Source organism: Sminthopsis crassicaudata, chromosome 5, assembly GCF_048593235.1.
Source record: "Sminthopsis crassicaudata isolate SCR6 chromosome 5, ASM4859323v1, whole genome shotgun sequence".
NCBI lineage: Eukaryota > Metazoa > Chordata > Mammalia > Dasyuromorphia > Dasyuridae > Sminthopsis > Sminthopsis crassicaudata.
In genome coordinates, this window is record NC_133621.1 from 161,284,041 (window position 1) to 161,309,560 (window position 25,520).

Sequence of the window (25,520 nt, forward strand, 5' to 3'; positions counted from 1 at the left end):
ATTCATGGACACTGAGGTCAAGAATAAAACAGTTCTTTTCTGGATCTGAAGAATATTGGAAATTGTTTTGCTTAACTACACGTTTTTGTTACAAAGGATTGGCTTTTATTTTTTCTCTTTTTTTCCAATGAAAGGAGTAGTGCAAAAGAAACTAGATTTTTTTCTATGTTCTGCAGTTAAGAATGGACAAAGTAAAGCAGGAGTCAAGAAAATTTGAATTTCTATCTGAATTCATTCACTTACTAGTTGTGTGACCCTGGGGGAAGTGATTTAATTTCTGAATTGCTGTGTTTCCTCATCTGTAAAATGGGGATGATGATAATAGAAGCACCTACCTCCCCAAATTGTTGTAAAGATAAAATGTTACATTTGTAAAGTGTTTCTGCAAAGCTTGAAGTGCTAATTAGATGCTAATTGAAAAATTAAATTTAAATTTTAAAATAAAAAACCTATAACTATATATTGCTTACTAATAATTCCTATATTTTTAGGATCTCTATTATATACTATTTTAGTCCTATTTTAAATTATAACAATTTGAATACAATTACATTTTTTGTCAAATATTCTAATTTAGACTACTAATTTAGTCTGGTCTCCCCTCTATTTGATTTGAATTAACAAGGTTCTACTCATTAATGTGTATTTTTACATTTAACAAACATATTATACATGCACACATACATATACATTTTACACACACACATACACACGAATGAAATAAAATGCATTTATTAAGAGTTACTATTTGTGAAACACTATGTCATACATTAAACATACAAATAGAAAAGGAACAAAATCCTTGCTTTCAAGAAATTCACATTCTCAACAGGGAAATGGCACAATATATATTCCAATACTCAATAATTCAAACTTAGTAGACAGCATACCTAAACAAACTAAAATAATTTCAATGTTAATGTAACTAAAATATAGCACGTGAAATTTTAAACAATTGATAGAAAATGAGTTCCTAATTCCTGTTTGCCATTAATTCAACTGCAATATATTAATTATCACAATTTGCCACTTGTTATATAAACATTTTTTTGAAAAAAGATTTTTTTAAAGAGTATCTCAACATTAAAACAAAGCTTTTGCAATTTCTTCCTCACAAATTGCTTACCTGAATATATTTTCTTTGTGTTTCATCATTAAGAACGTGTGCAACATGCTTGGAAAAAATTTTTTCACGACCAGTTCTGGCATGGATACCAACCATAGTTACTCCAATAGGCCAAGGAGCATTTCCAATGGCCATCTGAAGATAAGCATCATTGGCCTACAAAAGAGTTGAGTTTTTAATGAGAAAAAAAAAAGCAAAATAATTTTGTATAGGTATTAATTTTTCAAAAATTTAATGATACTTTAAATGTAATTACTTAATTTTTTTATCCCATTCTGTGTGTATAAATAAAATATTGTTGATCATATTATTTATGCTTTAGTTTCTGGTTTATAATGATTACAGAATTTGCTCAAGGCCACATCAATGGCAAAAATGTTAATTGGACCAGTATTTATGTATATAAGAGGAATACTTCTTTGTACTGTTTGTTTTTTTTTTTTATGAATTTTAATGTCCTTTTAAAATCTGGAATGAAAGAGGCAATTTAATGCATTGCTAGACATTCTAATATAGGTCTCTTCAAGAACTATCTCATTTACAAGTGGTTATAAGGGATACAGCATCTCATTAGTTTTTCCTAATCTACTTGAAGATGTAGATGTTCCCTGCATGGAATTCCCAATGAAAGCTGTGGGTGTTCTATGCATAGGATTAAGTCCTTAACAGGTGAGTAAAAACAGAATTCTGCAAGTAAAATTTCTAAATACTGAATAAACTTCATTTTGGTCTCTCAAAAGCCCTAAACTTCAAAAATCCTAAAACCAATTCTGTATCTAAACTGAAGAAAATGATCAATTAATATGATTTCCCCTTTGGGGCAAGGGGTAAGTATGAGGATATCAGAGGTAGGGAGGTTTTCCTAAACCAGTTCTAGCCATTTATGGGGGGAAAACACAAACCAGAAAGCAAAAAATCTGACCTCAACAGTTACAGAAAAAGTTTATCTGATTAAACCTCAAGAAAGTTTTAATCATAACATGTGAAAGGCAGTATAGCATGAAAGACAAGAGGCAGGCTTGGGACCAAGAAGAACTGGGTTAAAATGACCCTAGGAAAGCCCTAGACACTTGGTTGTAAAGGAACTGCCAATTCCTATTACCAGAGGAAGGTTCTTCATGATTCTATATCAATAAGGTCCAATCAGTCAGAAACATCCAATTCAAAATTTTTAAAGGCTCCAAATCTGCTAGATTTTAAATGCATGAAAGACTGATAACTACACACACACATTATGTGTCCATGTTAAATATATAAAATTATACACAACAAAAGTTCAGATTTTTTTATACAAGCTTGCTTCTTGCTTTTGTTTCTTAGTGATTATTAACTTCACAAGAAAAAAAGGGTTTTTTTCTTTTAATTTATCAAATATATATAAAATCAGTTGCTACACACAGAGTAAAACTCAGAGCTCATTTACAAAAAATGATGGTGCCAGAAAAAAAAAATTAAAATTGCTCTAGGCAGACAGGACTTTTAATGAGGTTTTTTAAAAAGGGGGCAGCTAGGTGGCGCAGTGGATAGAGCACCAGCCCTGAAATCAGGAGGACTGAGTTCAAATCTGATTTCACACACTTAACACTTCCTATCTGTGTGACCCTGGGCAAGTCACTTAACCCCAATTGCCTCAGCAAAATAAATAAATAAAAAGATGTTTTCTTCTTAAATTACTCAGCATTTTATCACAAGTACTCATATGTATAATTTCAACAATGGAGGTCAACTGATGGAAATTTCAACACTTATGTTTCAGTAGACGACTAAACAAGCTAGTTTAAATGTTTAAATTAAGTTCTCTTTGTTTTATGAAGTAAATATAAAGTTAGCCAAATAATCAGATACCAGATTCTGGTTATTTAATATAGGCCGAAGACTACAAGATGGAAGATAACATATTGTTTAACAGGTAATTAAAAATAATATGCCTTAAAAAAAACTATAAACAGTTTAAGTTAGTAATGCACTGCAGTTTTGGAGGAAAGGTTAGTAGGTAGTGGGTAGTCTTACATATACAGAATTGAGAAAGTAAGTGTTCTGGTCTGTGGGACTTACAGAATGGAAACTGTGGTCCTAGAATGCTCATATAGAATCTGGAAATTATTTCACATAGAAACAATGTTATAAATAATGCTTAGGTACTATAGTATAATTATGCTAATGATCCAGATATTAAATAGATTTGTGTACTGCTCTGGAAATAATTAACATTATAGCATTGCTGTTTTGTGAAAAATGTTCCCAATTTCAAATTACTAACTTAAGGCCAAACTTTTGAAATGTAACTTGTTTACTGTATGCTTGTATACAGTTCATACTCAAAAATCCTCAGAAAAGCTGTTTACATTTTTTTTTTCAAAGGTAGAGCACCATAGCTAAGATTTCAAAATTATAGTTTATAACAAGTTTTATCAATTAATTTCCCCCATCTTTATATCATATATAAATCCAATTCAACAAACACTTATTAAAAACCTATTGCATGAAAGGCACTGCAGTGCAGTGCACTGAACTCTGAGGAAACAAAAACCAAACAAAATAGCTCCTATCCCTGAAAATCTTTCCTTTTTATGAGGGTAAAGGTATGGGACATGCACATTTAAATTTTAAAAAGAAAAAAAAAAAAAAAAAAAAAAGGAACAGTTTAAGCACAAAAAAATTGCTAACAGTTGAGATATACCTCTAGCATCCAAGCTGAGAACTGAAGGAGTGTGGCATGCAGGATGGCTTGTGCAAGTGCACACTAGTGGGAAATGATATCCCAAGTCTGAGAAATGGTCAATGGGACAGCTAAGCCAAAAGATCATTATTCAGCAAAGTTGGAGAGCCGAGTTTTAAATGTGACTGGCTGATTTTCATATCCATGTCAATATCTCATAAAGATTCCCAGAGTCATAAGTGATATGATGCTGCTAATCAATTTCTATCCCCAGCATGTAGTATCTATCTTTCATACCTTTACGTATTCTCTCTGTAACATGAATTTAATAATGTCTGTTATTGATTCTTTAATATCAGCAGGAAGAGTCTGAAAAGAAAAAAATGAAATAATTAATTTGGGATGCCATTCAGTGCCCTAAGAAAAAACATTTATTCTGAAAAGAAAATCTGGGTTCTAGCAAACATCGGCAAACAGAAACACTGTTAATAGATGTCTCACCCTTTTTCGCAGTTTCCTGAAAAGCGGTCTCAAATATGATTCTGTCTGCTTTTGAGTGGCACTGTTCAGTTTGCCCTGCACACTACGTTTTACATAATCTTCTCTGGCATTGAGTTCTTTAGCCCAAACTCCAAGGAGAAACTGTAAAGAAAATGGGTAGATTTATACCACATTGCCACCTACTGGTCAAAGATATGAAACACACAAGGTGCAAGAAATTGAGAGCACCGATTTTCATTAACTGCATTTTATTAATATTTTTGTCACACACTCTACTACCTGTAATGCTACTATAATGACATGTGCTTTGGTGACCTGTGAGGTTATCTGTGTGGGCACCTCTCCATTGATGATGACTGCCAACCTCCTATGATTTAAGAGGAGCTCTGTGGAAAAAGATAATGCTCTAAAGCTGGGATCCTGCATCTCTGACACTAGCAAGGAAGGACATCTGAGGTCCCTCAACAAGCACTAATTAAGAGTCTCTGATGAACCAGGCATCGTGCTCAATGCTGGGGGCACAAAGAAAAGCAAACACTAGTCCTACCTTTAAGGAGCTAGAGGAAACAACATGCAAATAGCTACTCCTTACGTACAAGTAAGCTGTGTGTGGGAATAACCAGAAGAAATCCTGAAAGGAATGTTTTAGCTTTGAAACAGAATGAGATAGCTAAAATCTTAGCATCTTCCAGGAGCCTAAGATCTAAAGGAAGCTAGAGGAATGGAGGAAGGAGGTAGAGGTGAGCCCAATGTCACTGGACCATAGAGTAAGTAGAAGGGATTAAGTTAGAAGAAACCTGGAATGGTGGGAAGGAACCAAATTATATGAAGGACTGAATAAACTCAAACAGCATTATAGGTGGAGAATGGGAGACATGACCATAACAGGTAGCTTCCTTTGAAAGTCGAGTGGAGAATGGAGGTGTTAAGGAGAAACCTGGGTATGAGGTGAGGGGGTGAATAACAAAAATAATCCTTTGAGTTTTGCATAACAAGTGAGACTCAAATGAGATAGTACAGATAAACTACTGTTTATTAACTGTTATTTAGAAGACAGAATTCAAAGAGAGGTGATGGCAAAAAATATTCATTTTCATGATATCACCACTCTGGTGATAACATAGTCTAAATTTAACCAAGTGAGTTCTCAAATAATAAACATCCAATTTCTTCCTAGGTGAGTACTCAAACCCTGGCAGAAGAGTTCACTGTCACTTCCATGCTACAACATGAAAAAATTTTGCTGAATGATCATCAAAAGCATTATTTTTCAAACACATTATTCTTTTTTCCCTTATATATTTTATATTACTGAGCAAATTTATTAACTTCTTAAAGTTATATTTCCTTACTCCTTAAATTTTTTTTATTTTTCTACAATACTTCAATTAAGAATGTTATGGATTTACAAAATGTTTTACATGGTATCAAGATCATGACTGATGCTTGTAATATTTAATGCTTATGAAAACATGCACATTTGAGCAGTAGATGATTATGGAATAAAGGTGTAACCATATATCAACTATAGAAGAAAAAGGGCAAAAGGAGAAAAAAAATCAGAGATCATACAATTATAACCTTTCTTCTCCATTCCTTTTCCCAACATTTTCAACTAACCCTTCTCAGCAACTCAGCACCAACAATAGCAGAAAAATCCCATGTTAGTGATACAACAAGAACAAGAACTAATGTGACCAAATCCTTATAGTATCACTGCCAAAAATGTCACCAACTCCTAGAGTAAATTCTATTAGGTTAGAGCAAAAGTTGAACAAATGAAAGACATTGATTTTTGGGAAATATTTACACATATCTATCTTTAGTTGCATTTAAAATAATGCTAAGATATTTCATTTAAATCTTAACACAAGAGAGCATCCAGAATGCTTCCAAATTCCTTGGGGATACTAAGGATAAAAATACAAGGCCTGAAAGTTTATTAATATGTGTATGTATTTGGTATGAAAATATACATTTATATATATGTGTGTGTGTGTGTGTGTGTGTGTGTGTGTGTGTGTGTGTGTGTATGTATATGCTTACACACACAATACTCCCATTATCTTTGCCAAGAAAACCACATACATTCTGTTCACAGAGTCACAAAGACAAGTGAAGGACTGAACAACAAACTACATGCTTACTTAAGTGAATTCTCAGTCAAAATTCTTTCTCCTATATTCTTTCCAATAAGAGGAAAAAGAGAATCCCTCTACAAAAAGAAAATATTAAAAACTTAGGGGGGAAAAATAGCTATGTATACTGTTGTGTGAAAATAGCATTCTACATCCTTGTTTCTTGCTCATACTCTTGCTATTTTATTTAATATGTAGTTACATTAATGTACCCATCTTTGAATAAAAACTCATGAAAGTAAGCAGTATGGGTTTTCCTTAAGTAAGCTTTCTATTCAAGTATTTCTTCACATGATGCACTTAGGAACAATCTCACAGTGTGACCAGGGAACAAGTCATTTAATCTCTTTCAACATTAATTTCCTCATCTTTGAAGGGAAACAATCATAGTATCTACCTAACAAGGTTGATTCAAAAACAATTAATCACTTTGTGAACCTGAAATTAATATATAAAAGTCAGGTATTCTTTTTGTAGACAATGATTTTCTTTCCAAATCTTAAAAAACCCGATTATCCAAAAACACAAGGAGAGTTTTCAGCTCACCAAAGTATTATCAAGTCTGGAAGCACAAAAGGGATATTACCTTAAGAAATTTGGTGATGATGTCCATGTCTTTATGATCATCCCCCTTTCCTAAGGATTCTCCCAATGCCTAAAGAAAATAAAAAGGGCCCCTAATTTTTAGTTGAGAAAAGGCAATGTGCAGAGTTTACATATATATATATATATATATATATATATATATATATATATATATAGCCTAAAACATGAAGTTTGTTTTACATTCATGTCTCTTAAATATCATTTCAGTTTTCAAATCTGATGGAATTTCAAAGTAAATAGAAAAAAACTTTTCTACTAAAAATTTAAAAAATATGAAGCTGGCTTTTGGACACACCATTTCAAATTTTGATACGATATATAGTTTCACAAGAAAAATGCTTGCTGAAAAAAATCATTTCAACACTTCAACAACTAGACCTCCTTGGTAACACAATAGTTAATAAAGATTAACAAGAACTCTTTAAATTTTACTCTTCTGGTACATCAAAATAACTGTGTTCTATTCACAAGACACACGTTTTATGACTAAATAAATAATGGCACACACTACAGATTACCTCTAATTCTTCAATGGTGGTGTTTTCTTCATGGACTTTCAGGTCATTCTGTGTGTCCTCCTCTCCTGGTTCTTGACCACCAACAATTTCATTAAGGTATTGTTGATCAATCTTATCCAAAGCTGCCTTCAAGTCGTTCCTCAAACCCTAGGAATAGTACAAAAATGTCATTAACACTAAATTTGACAGAGGAAGTTTCACCTTTTATTTTTAATTATATCAGGTCAGATTTTAATTAGGTTAAATCATGCTAGAGAATACAAATTCTGTGTATTTTTTAAAAAACAAATATAAAGAAACAGGATTCAAAAGTCTGAATAAACTGAAAGTGATTAAAATGAGAATCAAATTTGTTAAAAACAATTATTTTCTTCAGGATTAATTTTTCTACACATATCTGGACTTAAAGGAATAGCAATATAGAAGCATATTTTTTGGTAGGAGTTTATGTCAACTTTATAAGAGGATGAGAGCTAAAATCTAAACAATCATCCATCTTCAAGATCATCTTCATGATTCATGCTAGTAATTTTTTAAAGAATAGAGAACCAAAATCATTACTGATTGAGATTTCTCATACATTTTCTACTTTAAAGTTTATATATCTTATGTCTTATGTTTTAATACCAGTCATTTTTCAGGCCATTATCTTGACCTATAGATGCCAGGACACAGAATTAACTGTGAAGTATAAACATGTCCAAACTAAGTCAGCTGAAACAGCAAGTGGAAACCCTTGGGGCTAGCTGGATTATCAGGTAACTTCTGCCTCAACCACAGGAACTTTCATCTCCCAGACAGTGTGGGAAGTGGGAGTATTAGTCCAAAAAAATGTGGGGAACCCTGGCTGATAAGGAACATCAGGCCCAGCTATGGAGTTGAGACACTGAACTGGATAAAAAGGAACCAGCAGAGCCAGTGAGTACAGAAGCAATGGGTCAGGATCACTTGTAGAAGAAAAGAGCTTTTGGTTTGGGGTTCTAAGGTTAGATGGGATAGTTAAAGGAAGACTTGAAGCCAGAGAGATCAAAGGTGATTACACTATTCTTTTTTTTTTTTTTTTTTTTTTTTTTTTTTAATGGACAGGCAAAAGAGAAAGAACCCAAGTTTGGAAAGTTATTGTGGGAAGAGGGAAAATGGAGGGAGAGGAGAAAGGTTCGTTTTCAGAGAAAGATGCTGAAGTACAAAAAAAAAACCAAAAAAGCCTTCCTAAACCCAGAATTATATTAAATAGTTACCTGCCCAGAAAGAACTCAATTATAGAATAATAATATAGAATTATAGAAGAACTCAAAAAAGGCTTTAAAAATCAAATCAGAGATTGAGGGAAAATTTTTAAAAAATTTTAAAAACAAGAACAACCCAAGAAAAACGATATTATGAAAAGAAAGCCAAACAATTAGAAAAGGAGATTCAGAATTGAAAGAAGAAAATTATTCTTTGAAAATTAAAATTGGGCAAAGGGAAGACAGTGAAGGTACAAGAGACCAAGAAATAATAAAACAAAATATAAAGAATGAAAAAAATAGAAGAGAATGTGAAATATCTTAATGGAAAAACATCAATCAGATATAGAGAACAGATCAACAAAATACAAGAATAGTTAATTGGATTACCTGAAAGGTATGAGCAAAAGAAGAATCCTGACACAATAATATAAGAAATAATCAAAGAAAATTTGTTCTGAAGTGATAGAACAAGAAGGGAGAAAATAAAAATAGAAAAATTGTACCGATCAGCACTTCCAAATGATCCTACAAGGAATACATACAGAAATAACATTGCTAAATTTCAAAACCCACAGATCAAAGAGAAAATTTTAACCAAAAAAAATTTAAAAATCAAATCAAATATAAAAAAAATTAAATAGGTAAGAATTGCAAAAGGGGGGAAAGGAAGTTAGATGACACAGTAGATAGATTGCCCGCCCTGAAGTGAAAAGGATCTGAGGTTCTAATCCAGACTCAGATCTAGCTGTGTGACCCTGGGCAAGTCACTTAATATCAATTGCCTCAAAATTTAAAAAAATTAAAAAAAAAAAAAGAATTGAAAAGGATTTATCAATGGGCTACAATAAAAGGCCACAGATCCTGAAATACTATATATTAAATCAAAAGCACTAGAATTATGGCCAAAAATATCATATCTAGCAAAATTAAAATAATACTGAATTTTTAAAAACAGACATTCAACAAACTATCAGATTTCTAGTACTTTTTCCTCAAACCTGAACTCAACAGAAAATTTAACATATAAGAACCAATATCAAAGACTAATTTCAAAGGATTCAATAAGGACAGATTGTTTGTTTTATATGTGGAAAAATAAGCCATATATCTAAAAATGATTTTAGTAATTGGGTAATACAAAAGAAAGATTGGGGTAGATTTGACATAATCTTTAAAAGCACAACTATTTTGAAAAAGGTAAAAATAATAATAATGCCATACACATGAGCTGCAATAGCAAGAATCAACACTGAGGAAAGCCTGGGAAGGAAATATAAGGGAAAGATGGGGGTACTGGCAGGAAGTTAAGTGACAGCAAGTTAACAAATAGAAGTAAAGTAGAAGAGTTAGGTGGTACAGGAAATAAAGAGATATATACAAACATAATAACAATGACCAGGAGTAGAATTTATTAGAAAAAAAGCAGGGATAGTAATTATTGATCTTAGACAAAGTCAAACTTAAAAAAGATTCAATCAAAAGAGAAATCTACATTATGTCAACTATAATAATACTGTTTTAGATGTAAGTGTATATGCATTATGTAGTTATGTGTCTGTGTGTTATCTCATTATGATGCTTTAGAGCTGCCTATGAAGCAGAACCAAGGCCAGGGAAATAAGCTGATTACAGTCCCCCACCCCTATGCCAATCCAGGTTAAGTGACTTATCCAAGGTCACACAGCCACTGTCAAGTGTCTTGAGATTGCATTTGAACTCAGGTCCTTGTGACGCCAGAGCCAGTACTCTATTTACTTCACCACCTAGCTACCCCTTCATTATATTCTAAGAGCCATTGCCACATCCCATGGCCAAAAGTGAATTTGCCAGTAATGACCCAGCAATATGTCCAACATATACGTGAAAATGTAGTTTTATACACTCTGTGCATTGTTGTGCTCTATTCACAGAACCCATTATTTACATATGGAACACTAGCATTTATTTGGTTCTCATCTGTCAACTTACCTTGTTAACTTCTGGTGTGAGAATCTCAATCTTTCTTAAACGCTGAAATGCATCATAATCAGTTTCTCCAAACAATCTAACAGGTTCTCCTCTTTCTCTCAAACGCCTGATGACCTAAAAAAAAAAAGACAAACAAGAAAAACTCCACTTAGTACTGGTTGCTTTGCCTTATTTCAACTCCATGGAACAAGATGTTCCTGCCATATAAAAGCTCCTTCCTTCCAGAGTCACCATCATGCTGCTTCTCATGCCTAGACTAACTCTACTTAATTCTGCCTCTTCTTCCCTCAGACTGGAGGGCACAGTACCAAACTCCTACTCTACAAAGAGCAGAAACTAGACTCAGCTCATTCCATTTTTCCCCTGTCATCCTGCCTGGTTTCAACTCCATTAAACAAGCTAAGAAGCCCCAACTGGGCATCCTCTCCCTTATCTCTCTGCTTTCCTGCCTCCTCTGGTGTTCTGTTTCAGAGATTATAAGCTCCTTATGGGCAAGGAGTGTATTCCTTTTATTAGTTATATCCCTCTAGTTTAGCATAGTGCTTCGCTAATAGTAAGTGTTTAATAAATGTTTATTGGATTACTGGTCTTTATTTTTTATTAAAAAGTCATTCTGTCTCAAAAACTTATATAAAATATTTTTAAACATATCCTATACAATGAAAAAGGATGCAAAAATGATTCAAATAAGAGAAATTCTTAAATATAAATCAATTTTAAGAAGCCCAAAGAGGTATGAAACATGTCAGGAATGATACAAGGGTTATAACTGTGGTTAGGTTTCTCTAGTATTTAATTCAGAACAATTACTATCTACTTATTTCTGACTTAAATATTCTTTTTAAATACTATTCCTGAACATATTCTAGTCTCTTATATTGGTAAATTCTATAAGGTGAAAGAATTTGACTGTTCTCTTGTTAATAAAATTATACTGCTCAAATATTTTTAATGAAACATGCTGTAGAACCATAAATTTTACTATAGTCTATAAAGAAAAATATCCATTTATTCCATGTCTTCAATAACCATATCTTGCAAGAAAAAAAACTTTTTAAAAAAAATATGAAAAGCAAAGGCTCTGTGACTTTGCAAAAGATTCTCAGCCCTCACATCTAACAACAGATATATATATATTTATTTCATTTATTTATTTATTATTAATTTTATAATTATAACATGTTTTACAACATTATTCCTAGTACTCCCTTCTGTTCAGAATTTTCCCCTACTTCCCTCCACCCCCTCCCTTAGATGGCAGGCATTCCCATACATATTAAACATCTTCTAGTATATCCTAGGAACAATATATATGTGCAGAACAGAACTTTGTTGTTGTTGTTGTTGTTGTTGTTGTTGTTGTTGTTGTTGCAAAGGAAGAATTGGATTCAGAAAGTAAAAAATAACTTGGGGAGAAAAACAAAAAAATGCTAACAGTTTACACTCATTTCCCAGTGTTCCTTTTCTGGGTATAGCTGATTCTGTCATCATTGATCAACTGGAATTGGATTAGCTCATCTCTATGTTGAAGATATCCACTTCCATCAGAATACATCCTCATACAGTATCATTGCTGAAGTGTATAATGATCTCCTAGTTCTGCTCGTTTCACTCAGCATCAGTTGATGTTAAGTCTCTCTAAGCCTCTCTGTATTCCTCCTGTTGGTCATTTCTTACAGAACAGTAATATTCCATAACATTCATATACCATAATTTACCCAACCATTCTCCAATTGATAGCCATCTGTTCATTTTCCAGTTTCTAGCCACTACAAAAAGGGCTGCCACAAACATTTTGGCACAGGTCCCTTTCCCTTCTTTAGTATTTCCTTGGGATATAAGCCCAGTAGTAGCACTATCCAGCAACAGATATTAACCAGTCTCTGAGTTGCTGGGGAATTTTCCCTAGATCGCAATTTCTAAACCTAAGACAGACTACCTGACTTTCAAGCCAAATGCTCTGTCCATTATAATGGTCTCCTTTATAATGTCTTTTTTTTTTTTTTAATTCTATTTTATTTATTTATTTATTTTGCTATTATAACTTTTTATTTATAAGACATATGCATGGGTAATTTTACAGCACTGACAATTGCCAAACCTTTTGTTCCAATTTTTCCCCTCCTTCCCCCCACCTCCCTCCCCCAGATGGCAGGTTGACCAATACATGTTATATATGTTAAAGTATAAATTAAATATAATATATGTATAGATGTCCGAACAGTTATTTTGCTGTACAAAAAGAATTGGACTTTGAAATAGTGTACAATTAACCTGTGAAAGAAATCAAAAATGCAGGCGGACAAAAATAGGGGTATTGGGAATTCTATGTAGTGGTTCATAGTCATCTCCCAGAGTTCTTTCACTTAGCATAACTGGTTCAGTTCATTACTGCTCTATTAGAACTGCTTTGGCTCATCTCATTGTTGAAGAGGGCCAAGTCCATCAGAATTGATCATCATATAGTATTGTTGTTGGAGTATATAATGGTCTCCTGGTCCTGCTCATTTTACTCAGCATCAGTTCATATAAGTCTCTCTAGGCCTATCTGAAATCATCCTGTTGGTCATTTCTTACAGAACAATAATATTTAATGTCTTTTTAAAGTTAAGTTATGAAGTTAAGTTATTTTCCATTTTAATGCTACATTAATACTACCAGTAGAAGCAACATGACATAATATGTAAGTACTCTTATCTTGGAGACACATCCTAGCAGTGTAACTTACACTTTATGAGCTTCAAGTAGTTCTCAACTATTATAAATATTTATATTATACATTATATATTATATTAAATCACAAATATGTAAACATAAAATAAATATTTATAAATGTCATTTATAAATGTTTATTATAAATAATTATATAAATATAAAAATTATAAATTGCAATTTGACTCAGTAGAATGAGTTCTTATTTTTAAAAAATAAGCAATCTTTGATAAACTGATCAAAAAAAACTTCGACATCATATTAGTGGAACTAATAACCATTATAAGGAATCATCAATTCGCCACTTTTTAAAAACCAAACTTTTTTTTTTTAATCAATTGGGTATATGACTAGAGAAAAATTTATGAAAACAAATGAAATGACAAAAAATGTAATAAGCAGAACTAAAAAATAGATAACAATGTAAGAGAGAAAAAAAACAATGTAAATAAACTGAATGCTATGAAATTATAATGATAAAGCTTGATTTTAAAGAGGAAATATGAGAAGGCACCTTCTGCCCTCTCCCACCCCAAGAGTCTTTCTGGGAGTTAGAAGTAGAGGGTGGGGGAGTGGTAAGTAATGAGTGAAAAACACTCCCATTTTGCTTAGTTTTGTTGAACTGATTTTTTTCCTTCTTTATTTTTATAAGCGATAGCTCTCTGGGAGAATCTAAAGGAAGAAAATATTTGTAAAGGATGTTAAAAAAAAATCAATAAAAATGTATTTTCAGAAAGAAATTGGGAAATTCCAGGGATGGAACCAAGAAAACTGAATGAAGCCAGGAAGCTACTTGAATTGCCACAATTTCTCTCAAAAAGTACATGAAGCCAAACCTATGAACAAGAGTCTGGAATGATAGAACCTACCAAAAAAAAACCAAACAAACAAACAAACAAACCAAAAAAAAAAACCAATTTTCAGGTTCAAGATAGGTTGGAAGGACTTCAAGAAAAATCAGTCTCATTGGGGTGAAAGGGACACTCAAGCTAACTAAGATATTGTCTGGGAAAGCTAGTGGAAGAGTGTTAATCACAGCAAATCAGCAACTGAGACTTTCAGTCTTGACTCAATAAAACAGTAATGGGACAGACCGGGGAGGGGGAGGAAGACGACCCACAATGCATGGGGCAGTCTCTAATCCCCTCACATATGACAAATTGTTAGTCCAGAGAAACCAAGACACAACAGTGCCATGAGCAAGACATCAAACACCAGGGGCTAACTGTGCTCAAATCCTAGGCTCAAAGCTACAAAAGAAGCTTGGGACAACACCCTCTGTGCTCCAGAAGCATAGCTCAAGTTTAAAAGTCATGAAATAGGAAAAACAGGAGAAAGAAAATGAAGAGGGATAGGGTGAAAAGAGAAAAAATATATAGGAGAGAAAAATAGAATGAAGGGAAATACATAAGTGGTATCATAACTCTGAATGTGAATGGGATGAACTCTCCCCCCAAAATAGAAGCAGATAGTATATTGGATTAAAAATCAGAAGCATAATATATTCTGCTCCAGCCTTTACCCTTATTCTGTGTGTGTGTCTATGTTTCAAATATGTTTCTTGTAAATAACATATGGTTTATTATGCTTCAGCTGAAGTTAAAAAAAAAAAAAAAAAAAAAAAAGCAAGGGTAGCAATTCTGATCCCAGACAAAGCAAAAGCTTTTAAAAATCAATCTAATTAAAAGAGATAAGGAAAGAAAACTACTAGGGAGGTTATTGGAATCTTAGAAAACTTAGATATGATAGACATCTGGAGAAAACTGAATGGGGATAGAAAGGAATACAGCTTTTTCTCAATGGTATTTGCACCTAAACAAAAACTGACCACATATTAGGGCATAAAAACTTCACAATCAAAAAGCAAAAATAGTAAATGCATCAGTTTCAGATCACAATGCAATAAAAATTACATTCAATAAAGGGCTAGAGAAAGAATAAAAACTAAATAATCTAATCCTAAAGAATGAGTGGGGTCAAACAACAAATCACAGAAACAATTAATAGTTTCATCCAAGAGAATGGAAATAATGAGACAACATACCAAAACTTATTGGATACTGTCAAAGCAGTTCTGAGGAGAAATTTTCTATCTCTGAATACTTATATGAATAAAATACAGAAAAAAGAGATCAATGAACTGGAAATGCAAGTTAAAAAGCTAGAAAAAGAGCAAATTAAAAACCAAATTAGAAATTCTGAAAAAACAAAAGATTAATAAAATTAAAAGAAAATTATAGAATAAGAGTTGACTTTATGAAAAAAAAAACAACATAAACTTTTAGTTAATCTGATTAGAAAAAATAAAATTGTCAGTATCAAAAATGAAAATGGTGAACTTACCACCAATGAAGAAGAAATTAAAGCAATAATTAGGAACTATTTTGCCCAATTGTATGCCAACAAATCTGACCACCTATTGAACAACAATTGAAGTATAGGAAGATTTACAGAACTATCAATTGCCAGATTAACAGAAAAGGAAATAAAATACTTAAATAACCCCATTTTAGGGAAAAAAAAAATTGAACTAGCCATCAATGAACTAATTGCATAAGAAAACATCTCCACAGCCAAATGGATTTACAAGTGAATTCTACCAAACATTTAAAGAATAATTAATTCCAATACTACATAAACTATTTGGAAAAATAGGCAAAGAAGGAGTTTTGGCAAATTCCTTTTATGACATAAATATGATGCTGATTTCTAAACCAGGAAGAGCCAAAACACAGAAAGAAAATTACAAACCAATTTCCCTAATAGCTATTGATGCAAAATTTTAAAATAAAGTATTAGCAGAGAGATTACAACATTATCAGCAAGATAACACACTATGACCAACTGGGATTCATATCAGGAATGCAGGGCTGGTTCTACATCAGCAAAACTATTGGCATAATTGACAATATCTATAACAAAATTAACAGTAATTATATGATAATTTCAATAGATAACACAACATCCATTCCTATTAAAAACACTAGAGAGCATAAAGCTAAATGGGAGTTTTCCTAAAAATTTAAAAAAAAAAAAAAAAAACATCTATCTAAAAATTGTCAGCAAGCATTATACATAATAGGGAGAAGGTAGAGGTATTCCCAATAACATCAGGGGTGAAACAAGGATGTCCATTATCACCATTATTATTCAATATTTTACTAGATATATGGTTCTAGCAATTAAAAAAATAAATAGGAGAAATTGGAGTAAGGAGGAAATAAAACTATCACTCTTTGCAAATGATATGAACTACTTGAAACAATTATAATTAACTTTAGCAAAGCTGCAGGATAGAAAATAAACCTATACAAATCATCTGTTTCTATGTTACCAATAAAGCCCAGCAGCAAGAGACAGAAAGAGAAATTCCATTTACGATAACTGCAGACTAAAAAAATATATATGTGAGTGACTATCTGCCAACACAAACCCAGGAACTCTATGAACACAACTACAAAGCACATTTCACACAATCAGATCTAAACAATTGGGAAAAATATCAATGGCTCATGACAATTCTATCTAACTTATTCTACTTAGTCAATGCCATATCAACCAAACTGTCAAAACATTACTTTAGAGAACTATTTAAAAAAAAATTCAGCTGGAAGAACAAAAGATCAAGAATATCAAGGAAATCAATGGAAAAAAAAATACAAAGGGTAGTGGCCTGGCAGTACCAGACCTAGACTCCACTATAAAGTAGCAGTCATCAAAACCATCTGGTACTGGCAAAGAAATAAAGTGATGGATCAGTAGAATAGGTTATGTTCACAAGACACAATTGTCAGTTTTAGTAATCTAGTGTTTGATAAACTCAAAAGCCTCCAGTTTCTGGGATAAGAACTCACAATCTGACAAAAACTGCTAGAACACTGGAAAATAATGTCAGAAACTTGACATAGACCTACATCTCACACCCCATAACCAAAATAAAGTCAAAATGAGCATGTGATTTAGGTGTAAAGAGTAATTACTATAAGCAAATTAGAAGAGCAAGGACTAGTTTACTATCAAATTTTTGGAGAAGGGAGGCCTTTATGGCCAAAAAAGAAATAGAGAATATTGTGAAATCCAAAACAGATAATTTTAATTACATAAACTGAAAAGTTTTTACACAAACAAAACCAATGCAATCAAGATTAGAAGAGAAGCAGAAAGATGGGAAACAATTTTTACAACCAGTATTTCTGATAAAGAAATCATTTCTAAAATATATTAAGAATTGAATCAAATTTATAAGACTACATGCCATTCACCAATTGATAAATGGTCAAGGATATGAGCAAAAAAATTTTGGATGAAAAAATTATAGCAATCTATAGTCATATAAAAAAGCTCTAAGTCACTACTGATTAGAGAAATGTAAATTAAAACAATTCTGAAGTACCACTTCACACTTATCAGATTGGCTAAGCTAACAGGAATTTCAAGGGAAGTAACGAAAAAAAAATTAAGTGAAGGTTGTCTAGCTGTACCTGATCTAGAACTGTATTATAAAGCAACAGTCACCAAAAACATTTGGTATTGGCTAAGAAATAGACTAGTTGATCAGTGACATAGGTTAGGTTCACAGGGCAAGATAGTGAACAAAAATAGCAATCTAGTGTTTGACAAACCCAAAGATCCCAACTTTTGGGATAAGAATTCATTATTTGACAAAAACTGCTGGGAAAATTGGAATTTAGTATGCCAGAAACTAGCCATAGACCCACATTTAACACCACATACTAAGATTAGATCAAAATGGGTCCAAGATTTAGGCATAAAGAACGAAATCATAAATAAATTGGAGGAACAGGGGATGGTTTACCTCTCAGACTTGTGGAGGAGGAAGGAGTTTGTGTCCAAGGGAGAACTAGAGACCATTATTGATCACAAAATAGAAAATTTTGATTACACCAAATTAAAAAGTTTCTGCACAAACAAAACTAATGCAAACAAGATTAGAAGGGAAGTAACAAATTGGGAAAACATTTTTACAGTTAGAGGTTCTGATAAAGGCCTCATCTCCAAAATATACAGAGAATTGACTTTAATTTATAAGGAATCAAGCCATTCTCCAATTGATAAATGGTCAAAGGATATGAACAGACAATTTTCAGATGATGAAATTAAAACTATTTCCACTCATATGAAAGAGTGTTCCAAATCACTATTGATCAGAGAAATGCAAATTAAGACAACTCTGAGATATCATTACACACCTGTCAGATTGGCTAAGATGACAGGAACAAATAACGATGAATGTTGGAGGGGGGCTATGGGAAAACTGGGATACTGATGCATTGTTGGTGGAGTTGTGAAAGAATCCAACCATTTTGGAGAGCAATCTGGAATTATGCCCAAAAAGTTATCAAAATGTGCATACCCTTTGACCCAGCCATACTACTACTGGGCTTATATCATAAGGAAATACTAAAGAAGGGAAAGGGACCTGTATGTGCCAAAATGTTTGTGGCAGCCCTTTTCATAGTGGCTAGAAGCTGGAAGATGAATGGATGTCCATCAATTGGAGAATGGTTGGGTAAATTATGGTATATGAATGTTATGGAATATTATTGTTCTGTAAGAAATTACCAACAGGAGGAATACAGAGAGGCTTGGAGAGACTTACATCAACTGATGCTAAGTGAAACGAGCAGAACCAGAAGATCATTATACACTTCAACAATGATACTGTATGAGGATGTATTCTGATGGAAGTGGATATCTTCAACATAGAGAAGAGCTAATCCAATTCCAATTGATTAATGGACAGAATCAGCTACATCCAGAAAAGGAACACTGGGAAATGAGTGTAAACTGTTATTTTTACCTTCTGAATCCAATTCTTCCTGTGCAACAAGAAATTCGGTTCTACACACATATATTGTATCTAGAATATATTGTAATATATTTAACATGTATAAGACTGCCTGCCATCTTGGGGAGGGGGTTGGGGGAGGAAGAGGGAAAAAATCTGAACAGAAGTAAGTGCAAGGGATAATGTTATAAAAAATTACCCATGCATATGTACTGTCAAAAAAAAAAGTTAAATTATAAAATAAAATAAAAATTTAATTTAAAAAAAAAAGAATTTCTGATAAAAGGAACTATGAAATAAAAACACAAGAGCCCAGAGAAATACAAAAAGGTAAATTTACTTGAGCAACTGGAAATGGTTACATGGTGATATAGTACTAATGGACAAAAAATTACAAGTGTCTCTTTAGAACCTTAATATCTTCAAAAGACATTGAGAGAATTAATAATTATATATATATATATATATATATATATATATATATATATATATATATATATATATATATATATATATATATATATATATATGTGTGTGTGTGTGTGTGTGTGTGTGTGTGTGTATATGTCAAAGAATCAAAGATCCTGAGGATTGATTGGTTTTGTTTTGAGGATTTTTAAAAGAGAGAGAGTAAACAGAATATATTAGGATACAAAAGAGGAAAGGGTGGAACTTGATTCTCCTCAGAATAGTATGGGAAGAACATAAAACATGGAGGAGTTAGCGAAGGGGTTAGCTATTTGATGAACTTTACTCTTAAATGGAATGAAGAAAAGAGAGTTGAATGGATCACATACTCTCAAACAAAAATTCACACACACACACACACACACACACACACACACACACACAGTGTTGAGTAAAAATACATTAAATTCAACAAAGAAACAAGAAAGGATGGGGTGAAGGAGATAGGAGGATAATACCAGATAGGAAATAACAAACTTTCGTATATTAAAGGGGAAATCAAACTTTCGTATATTAAAGGGGAAATCAAAAGAAAGAAAAAAAAAAAAAAAAAAGAATTAGAATTTAAGGAGGAACCTTAGCATATCTGTTAGACCACTGGGAAATAGTTAAGTAAATTGTGCTATATGATTGTAATAGATGGAATAATTGTGCTATAACAAATGGAGAAAAGGCAGTAACAAAGAAGCCTGGGTAGTACAAACTGATGCAGATTGAAGGGAGGAGGAGAAAAATTAACACTATTTTTACTAACACTAATTTTCTACAACACTGATGCACTATCAGTGAAGCTGTGAATTACTTTACTCCTTCTGTAAAGCAATTTAGAAGTATTTCCCCAAAATAAACTATGCATATCTTTTGACCCATTAATACCACTATCCCACAGATACTCAATAAAAAGGAAAAACAAAATGTATAAAAATACTCATAACCATGGCAATAAGCTAGAAATTAAAGAATTGCCTATCAATTGGGCAATCACTAAGCAAACTATGAATGTAATCAAATGATTTTATTATAAGAAATGATGAAAGATATTTTCAGAAAAACTTCAGATCATTATCAGAACCAAGAGAACAATTTATTAAAAAAAAAAACAACAGTATTATAAAAAGACAAACAATTCTGAAAGACATAAAACATCAACACAATGATCAGCCACCATTCCTATGGACTCATAATGAAACAAGCTATCAATTCCATAATAGAGAAGTGAGGGCCTAAATGTTTAAAAAAAATTTTTTGACATGGCCAATATCAGAATGTTTTATTTGACTATGTACATCTGTTATGAGGGTTTTCTTTTTCTTTCAACTGAAGGAAGAAAGATAAAGGCTTGATAACTAAAAAAATGAAGTTTAATTTAAAATAAAAATATAACTATAATTCTCCAGATTCTTTTCAGTCCTAGTATGTTGCAAGTATTTTATTTTCATACAACAAAAAATAGCAAAGTTAGACAAGGATGTACTAGTACAGAATACTAATTATAGTAGATGAATCCCTGATAACTTATTCAGAATTTCTTTGGTTAATTAGAACATAAATGTTATATATTATAATGTAATACATCACACCAAAACCCCAAACTCACTGGTGCTCCCAGCTTCAGTTAGTAGCCACTCTCAGGTCACCCTATACCAAATCCTTGAGTTGCATTTTCTAAGTTTAGTTCTTTAGCTCACTTTACATTCTTTCTAATATCTAGGACAGCCTGATTTGTGGATTTCCAAATATTAAATGTAACAATGATTAGACCTTAATGATATATCTACATGGGGAGAGAACTTTAGAGTAACTTGATTTGTATGCCAAACTGACATTTCAATTTTCTAAAAAACACATAAAAATAAAATGATTAAATTTCTATAAATATGATGGTTCATCAAATAAAAAGAAATGAAACTATTCAACAATAAACAACAACAATAAAAGATTCCATAGATTTAATAAAGTAACAGTACTAAGGTCAGAGTGTAGGGGATAATATTGTGAAGGAGGCAGCTGAAACTCAGTTCTAATAAGTGTGAGAAAAAAGACCAATACAGATGTGCATGCGTGTGTGTGCATGTATATGTGTGTGTGTGTTGTAAAAATGTTATTATTTGAATATAATTCTGTGTTTGGACTCTTCAAGAATCTACACACAAAGTGGAAAGTTATAATCAATTTAGAATGAGACTAAAATTATGACTATTCATTTTTTATATGAAAGAATGGTGAAACAATGGTGTCAAGGAAAACCAATTACATTATTAATTTTAAAAACTTAAAGATCTGTGATTTTGATAATCATACCTCCCATCTTCTTTACTTAGATCTAGCCTACTTAATGACTTAGTGAGCCTTCACGAATTGTCAGAGTGGCTGTAAAATTTAAAATCCTTGAAAATCAATCTAGTGATTTGTGTCTCACTGCTTTTCTTAGTTGTGTTTTTCTACTTGACAGAAAATCTATATGAAATCAAATCCCTGTGACCTGCTACACAAAGCTGAAAATAAATACATGCATAGAACATAAATATTAAAAAATATGGACATTTTATTATCAATTAAAACTCAATCTTACCTCTTGCCTTGAAAGAGTCATGGGTAATTTTTCCTCTGCCAGTTCTAGTTCTAATACTGGATTAGATGAAGTTAATGGTTTCTGATCCTCTTCTTTTTGCTGTACCTAAGCAAAAGAAATTCAGATTACCTAATATCCTATAGAATATTTATTATTAGTTTATCAATTCAGTTGTTCATTAAATTGAATATAAATAGCAATGAAAACATAGGGTTGGTTTGTGTTTTTCCAATTTTCTTCTAAAAAAAGGAATCAAGAAATGAGCATGCTTCCAAGTGCTTCGTTGTAAAAATATCAAATTTATCAACTTAAGTGATTTTACAAAGACTACACACACATAGAAAGCATTCATGATACAGAAGAGTAACACATAACAGTCGCTCAAATTAAAAAATAAAAAAAAAAAAAGCTAAAAATTTGGACTTTGTGAAGAAGTTACTTTTTAAAAAAAATAATAAAATTCAGCAAGATTCTAGTCAAATATTCTAAAGAATAAAGGAATTGCTCTTGCAAGGTGATCAACTGCCTTATTTCTCTTGCTATATATGTGCAATTCAACAATTAGAGAAAGAAACCATCATCACCTCTAACAAATTTTTACCTTATTCTGGCCACATGCTAACAAATAAGCAAAGTCAAAAGCTATAAAACAATCAACAGCCAGGGAAGTCACAAAATCCAACATTTTTTTAATACCTAAAATTTTTTTTTTTATTTTTAACTGTACCAAAAACACAGAGACCACAGAAGGCATAAATGGAGAAATGCCCAAAAGTTGTAGATCTGTTTCAACTAAAATTCCATCAGTTATGAATTCTAAAGAATGCTAACAATGGTTATTAAAAACACTTATTCATGCCACAAGAGTAGATGTTCTCCCTCTAAATTTTCAGGGAAAATTCCTTCCAGATTAGAATTTCTTTTCCAAAGTATAGCTTTGGAAAAATATGCTTAAAAGAATGGATATAGACTCTTCTCACAAATGAAGAAAAGTTTAGGTCAAGCCAAATGGAGTTAACATTTTATTTTGGAGAAAATAGGGGGCCAATAAAGATTTCCAATTAGTCTGTGATTGAAAATTATTTTAGGGAGGCTAGATGGCACAGTGGATAGAGCACCAGCCCTGAAGTCAGGAGGACCTGAGTTCAAATTTGGTCTCAGACACTTAATACTTCTTAGCTGTGTGATCCTGAGCAAGTCACTTAACCCTAATTGGCTCAGGAAGAAAAAAAAAAATTAACAGCTGTGTGGAAAATGGACTGACGATAGAAAAGACTGAAGGTAGAGATACAAACTGGGAAACTATTGCAATAATCCATGTAAAATGGCAATGAATGATTGCACTAAAATAGTGGCTATGTACAAAAGATATTGTCAAGAAAGAATCAACAAGACAAGATAACTAATTACATGTACAAAGTAAAGGAAGAAAGACTCAAGGACATCTCAAAGCATAAACTCAAATTATTGGAAGAACAAATGTAATTGAAGTTCAAAGAGCAAGCTTTGGGGAAATGAATATAGTTATTCCTTCCATATCTCGGGGGAAAGAGGAAAGATAATTATTAAACATATACCTCCCCCCACTCTCCTATTCCTAACCTCCCACCCTCAACCTTAATCTCAATCTTGAGCTCCTTTCCTCCTCCCCAGCAATCTGGAAAATATGCATAAAATTTCTTGGTCCTCTCTTTATACCATACAAATGTCTCTGTCTGCCTGTCTGTCTGTCTCTCTCTCTCTCCCCCCTTTTCTCTCCCCCCTCTCTCTCCCCCCTCTCCCTCTCTCTCTCTCTCCCCTCCCTCTCTCCCTCTCCCTCTCCTCCCCTTTCTCTTTCTTCCCCCCCCCCTCTCTCTCATAGGGTATTTACAGTATTTTTTGTAATCTGGGTTAAGTATTTGGTCATAGGCTCTATGTTATCTGTTGGTCTTCCTATGTCATCTGCATCTTCCACAAAACTCAAAAATAAATTCCCATTTAATGTCTTATGCCAACCCTTGATGTATCAAATCCACACTGGAGAAAGTTACATATGTAAGGGATAAATGTATATCCATTTTAGGATTAGATCTGAAACACCAATGAGATATAGAGGTAGAAGTTTCTTCTAGGAAGTTGTCAATGTGAAACTGCTGTTCAAAGGAGAGTCTATACACACACACACACACACACACACACACACACACACACACACACACACACACACACACTTGAGAGATTACCTGCATAGGAATAATGACCAAGTCCAGAGGGAAGGTGATGAGATGACAAAAAGAGAAAGTAAAGAAAGAAGAAAGATCAGAATGAAGCTTTTAAGACATACACACAATTAAGAAACAGAAGATCTATACTATGAGCCAACAAAAGAGACTGAAAATGAGCAGTAAGACCAGTAATCAAGTAATAAAGCCAGGAAAAAAACATGAAAAATGAGGGAGAATAGTCTATCTACAAGGAAGTAGCTGATATTATTAAAAGCTGAAAAAAGGTCAGAAAGGATGATGAAGAAAAAGTTAATGGTTTTCAACACAGAAGTGATAGACCATAGCTTCAGAGAAAAGTACATATTAAACATAGCCAATGTATCTGTTCTGTCTGACTACACTTATTTGTTACATGCAAATGATGTATGTGGCAGAAAGATGGAGAATGAGGGAACAATGTCAGTAGGAATTAATAATATTTTAATAAGAAAAGGCCACAAGACTTAGCAATTAAAAGATTATAAGTAATTCTGGAAAAAGCAATTTCAGTTGAGTGGTAAAGGGGAGATAAGGAAATGGAGACAATAAGTCCAGAGAGCTTTCTAGAAATGTGGTCATGAAAGGTAAAAGAGGTAAGATTATGGCTTTAGCAAATAACAAAGTTAAGTTGTTTTTTTTGTTTTTTTGTTAAAATAAAGATAAAGGAGATCCAGGCAGGTCTATAGACAAAAAAGAACAGGGGAAAGTATATAAGGATCAAATAAAAAGAGAACAGACATAATTCATGTGACCAACTCCTGGAAGAGACAAAAGTAAATGGAATCAACAGCACAAGCTAAAAAACTTAATTTGGCAGAAAACTAGGCATGTCTGTCAAAGACTAGCACAAAAGAGCCAAGAATGAAATATAATGTGGAAGGATTTGGAGATATGCAATATTAAGAAAAGAGGGAGCTCATCATAACAGAGGGCTTCCATTTACTCTGTAAATTAAGAAGTGAGGTCTTTTG

At 32.5% G+C, this 25,520-nt stretch overlaps 1 protein-coding gene across 4 annotated transcripts in view; it reads right to left on the bottom strand.

Annotated features, from left to right (window-relative positions):
- PRPF18 (pre-mRNA processing factor 18) overlaps positions 1–25,520 on the bottom strand; it is a 55,208-nt gene that overhangs the window by 10,408 nt on the left and 19,280 nt on the right. For all 4 annotated transcript variants that reach the window (XM_074268585.1, XM_074268583.1, XM_074268582.1 and 1 more), the window contains 7 exons: positions 22,307–22,411; positions 10,746–10,859; positions 7,549–7,695; positions 7,011–7,079; positions 4,287–4,427; positions 4,083–4,154; positions 1,127–1,282 (listed from right to left, as the gene is read on the bottom strand). In XM_074268585.1, coding sequence (XP_074124686.1) covers positions 1,127–1,282; positions 4,083–4,154; positions 4,287–4,427; positions 7,011–7,079; positions 7,549–7,695; positions 10,746–10,859; positions 22,307–22,327 — 720 coding nt within the window. In that variant the 5' untranslated portion in view covers positions 22,328–22,411. The remainder of the gene's footprint in view (positions 1–1,126; positions 1,283–4,082; positions 4,155–4,286; positions 4,428–7,010; positions 7,080–7,548; positions 7,696–10,745; positions 10,860–22,306; positions 22,412–25,520) is intronic.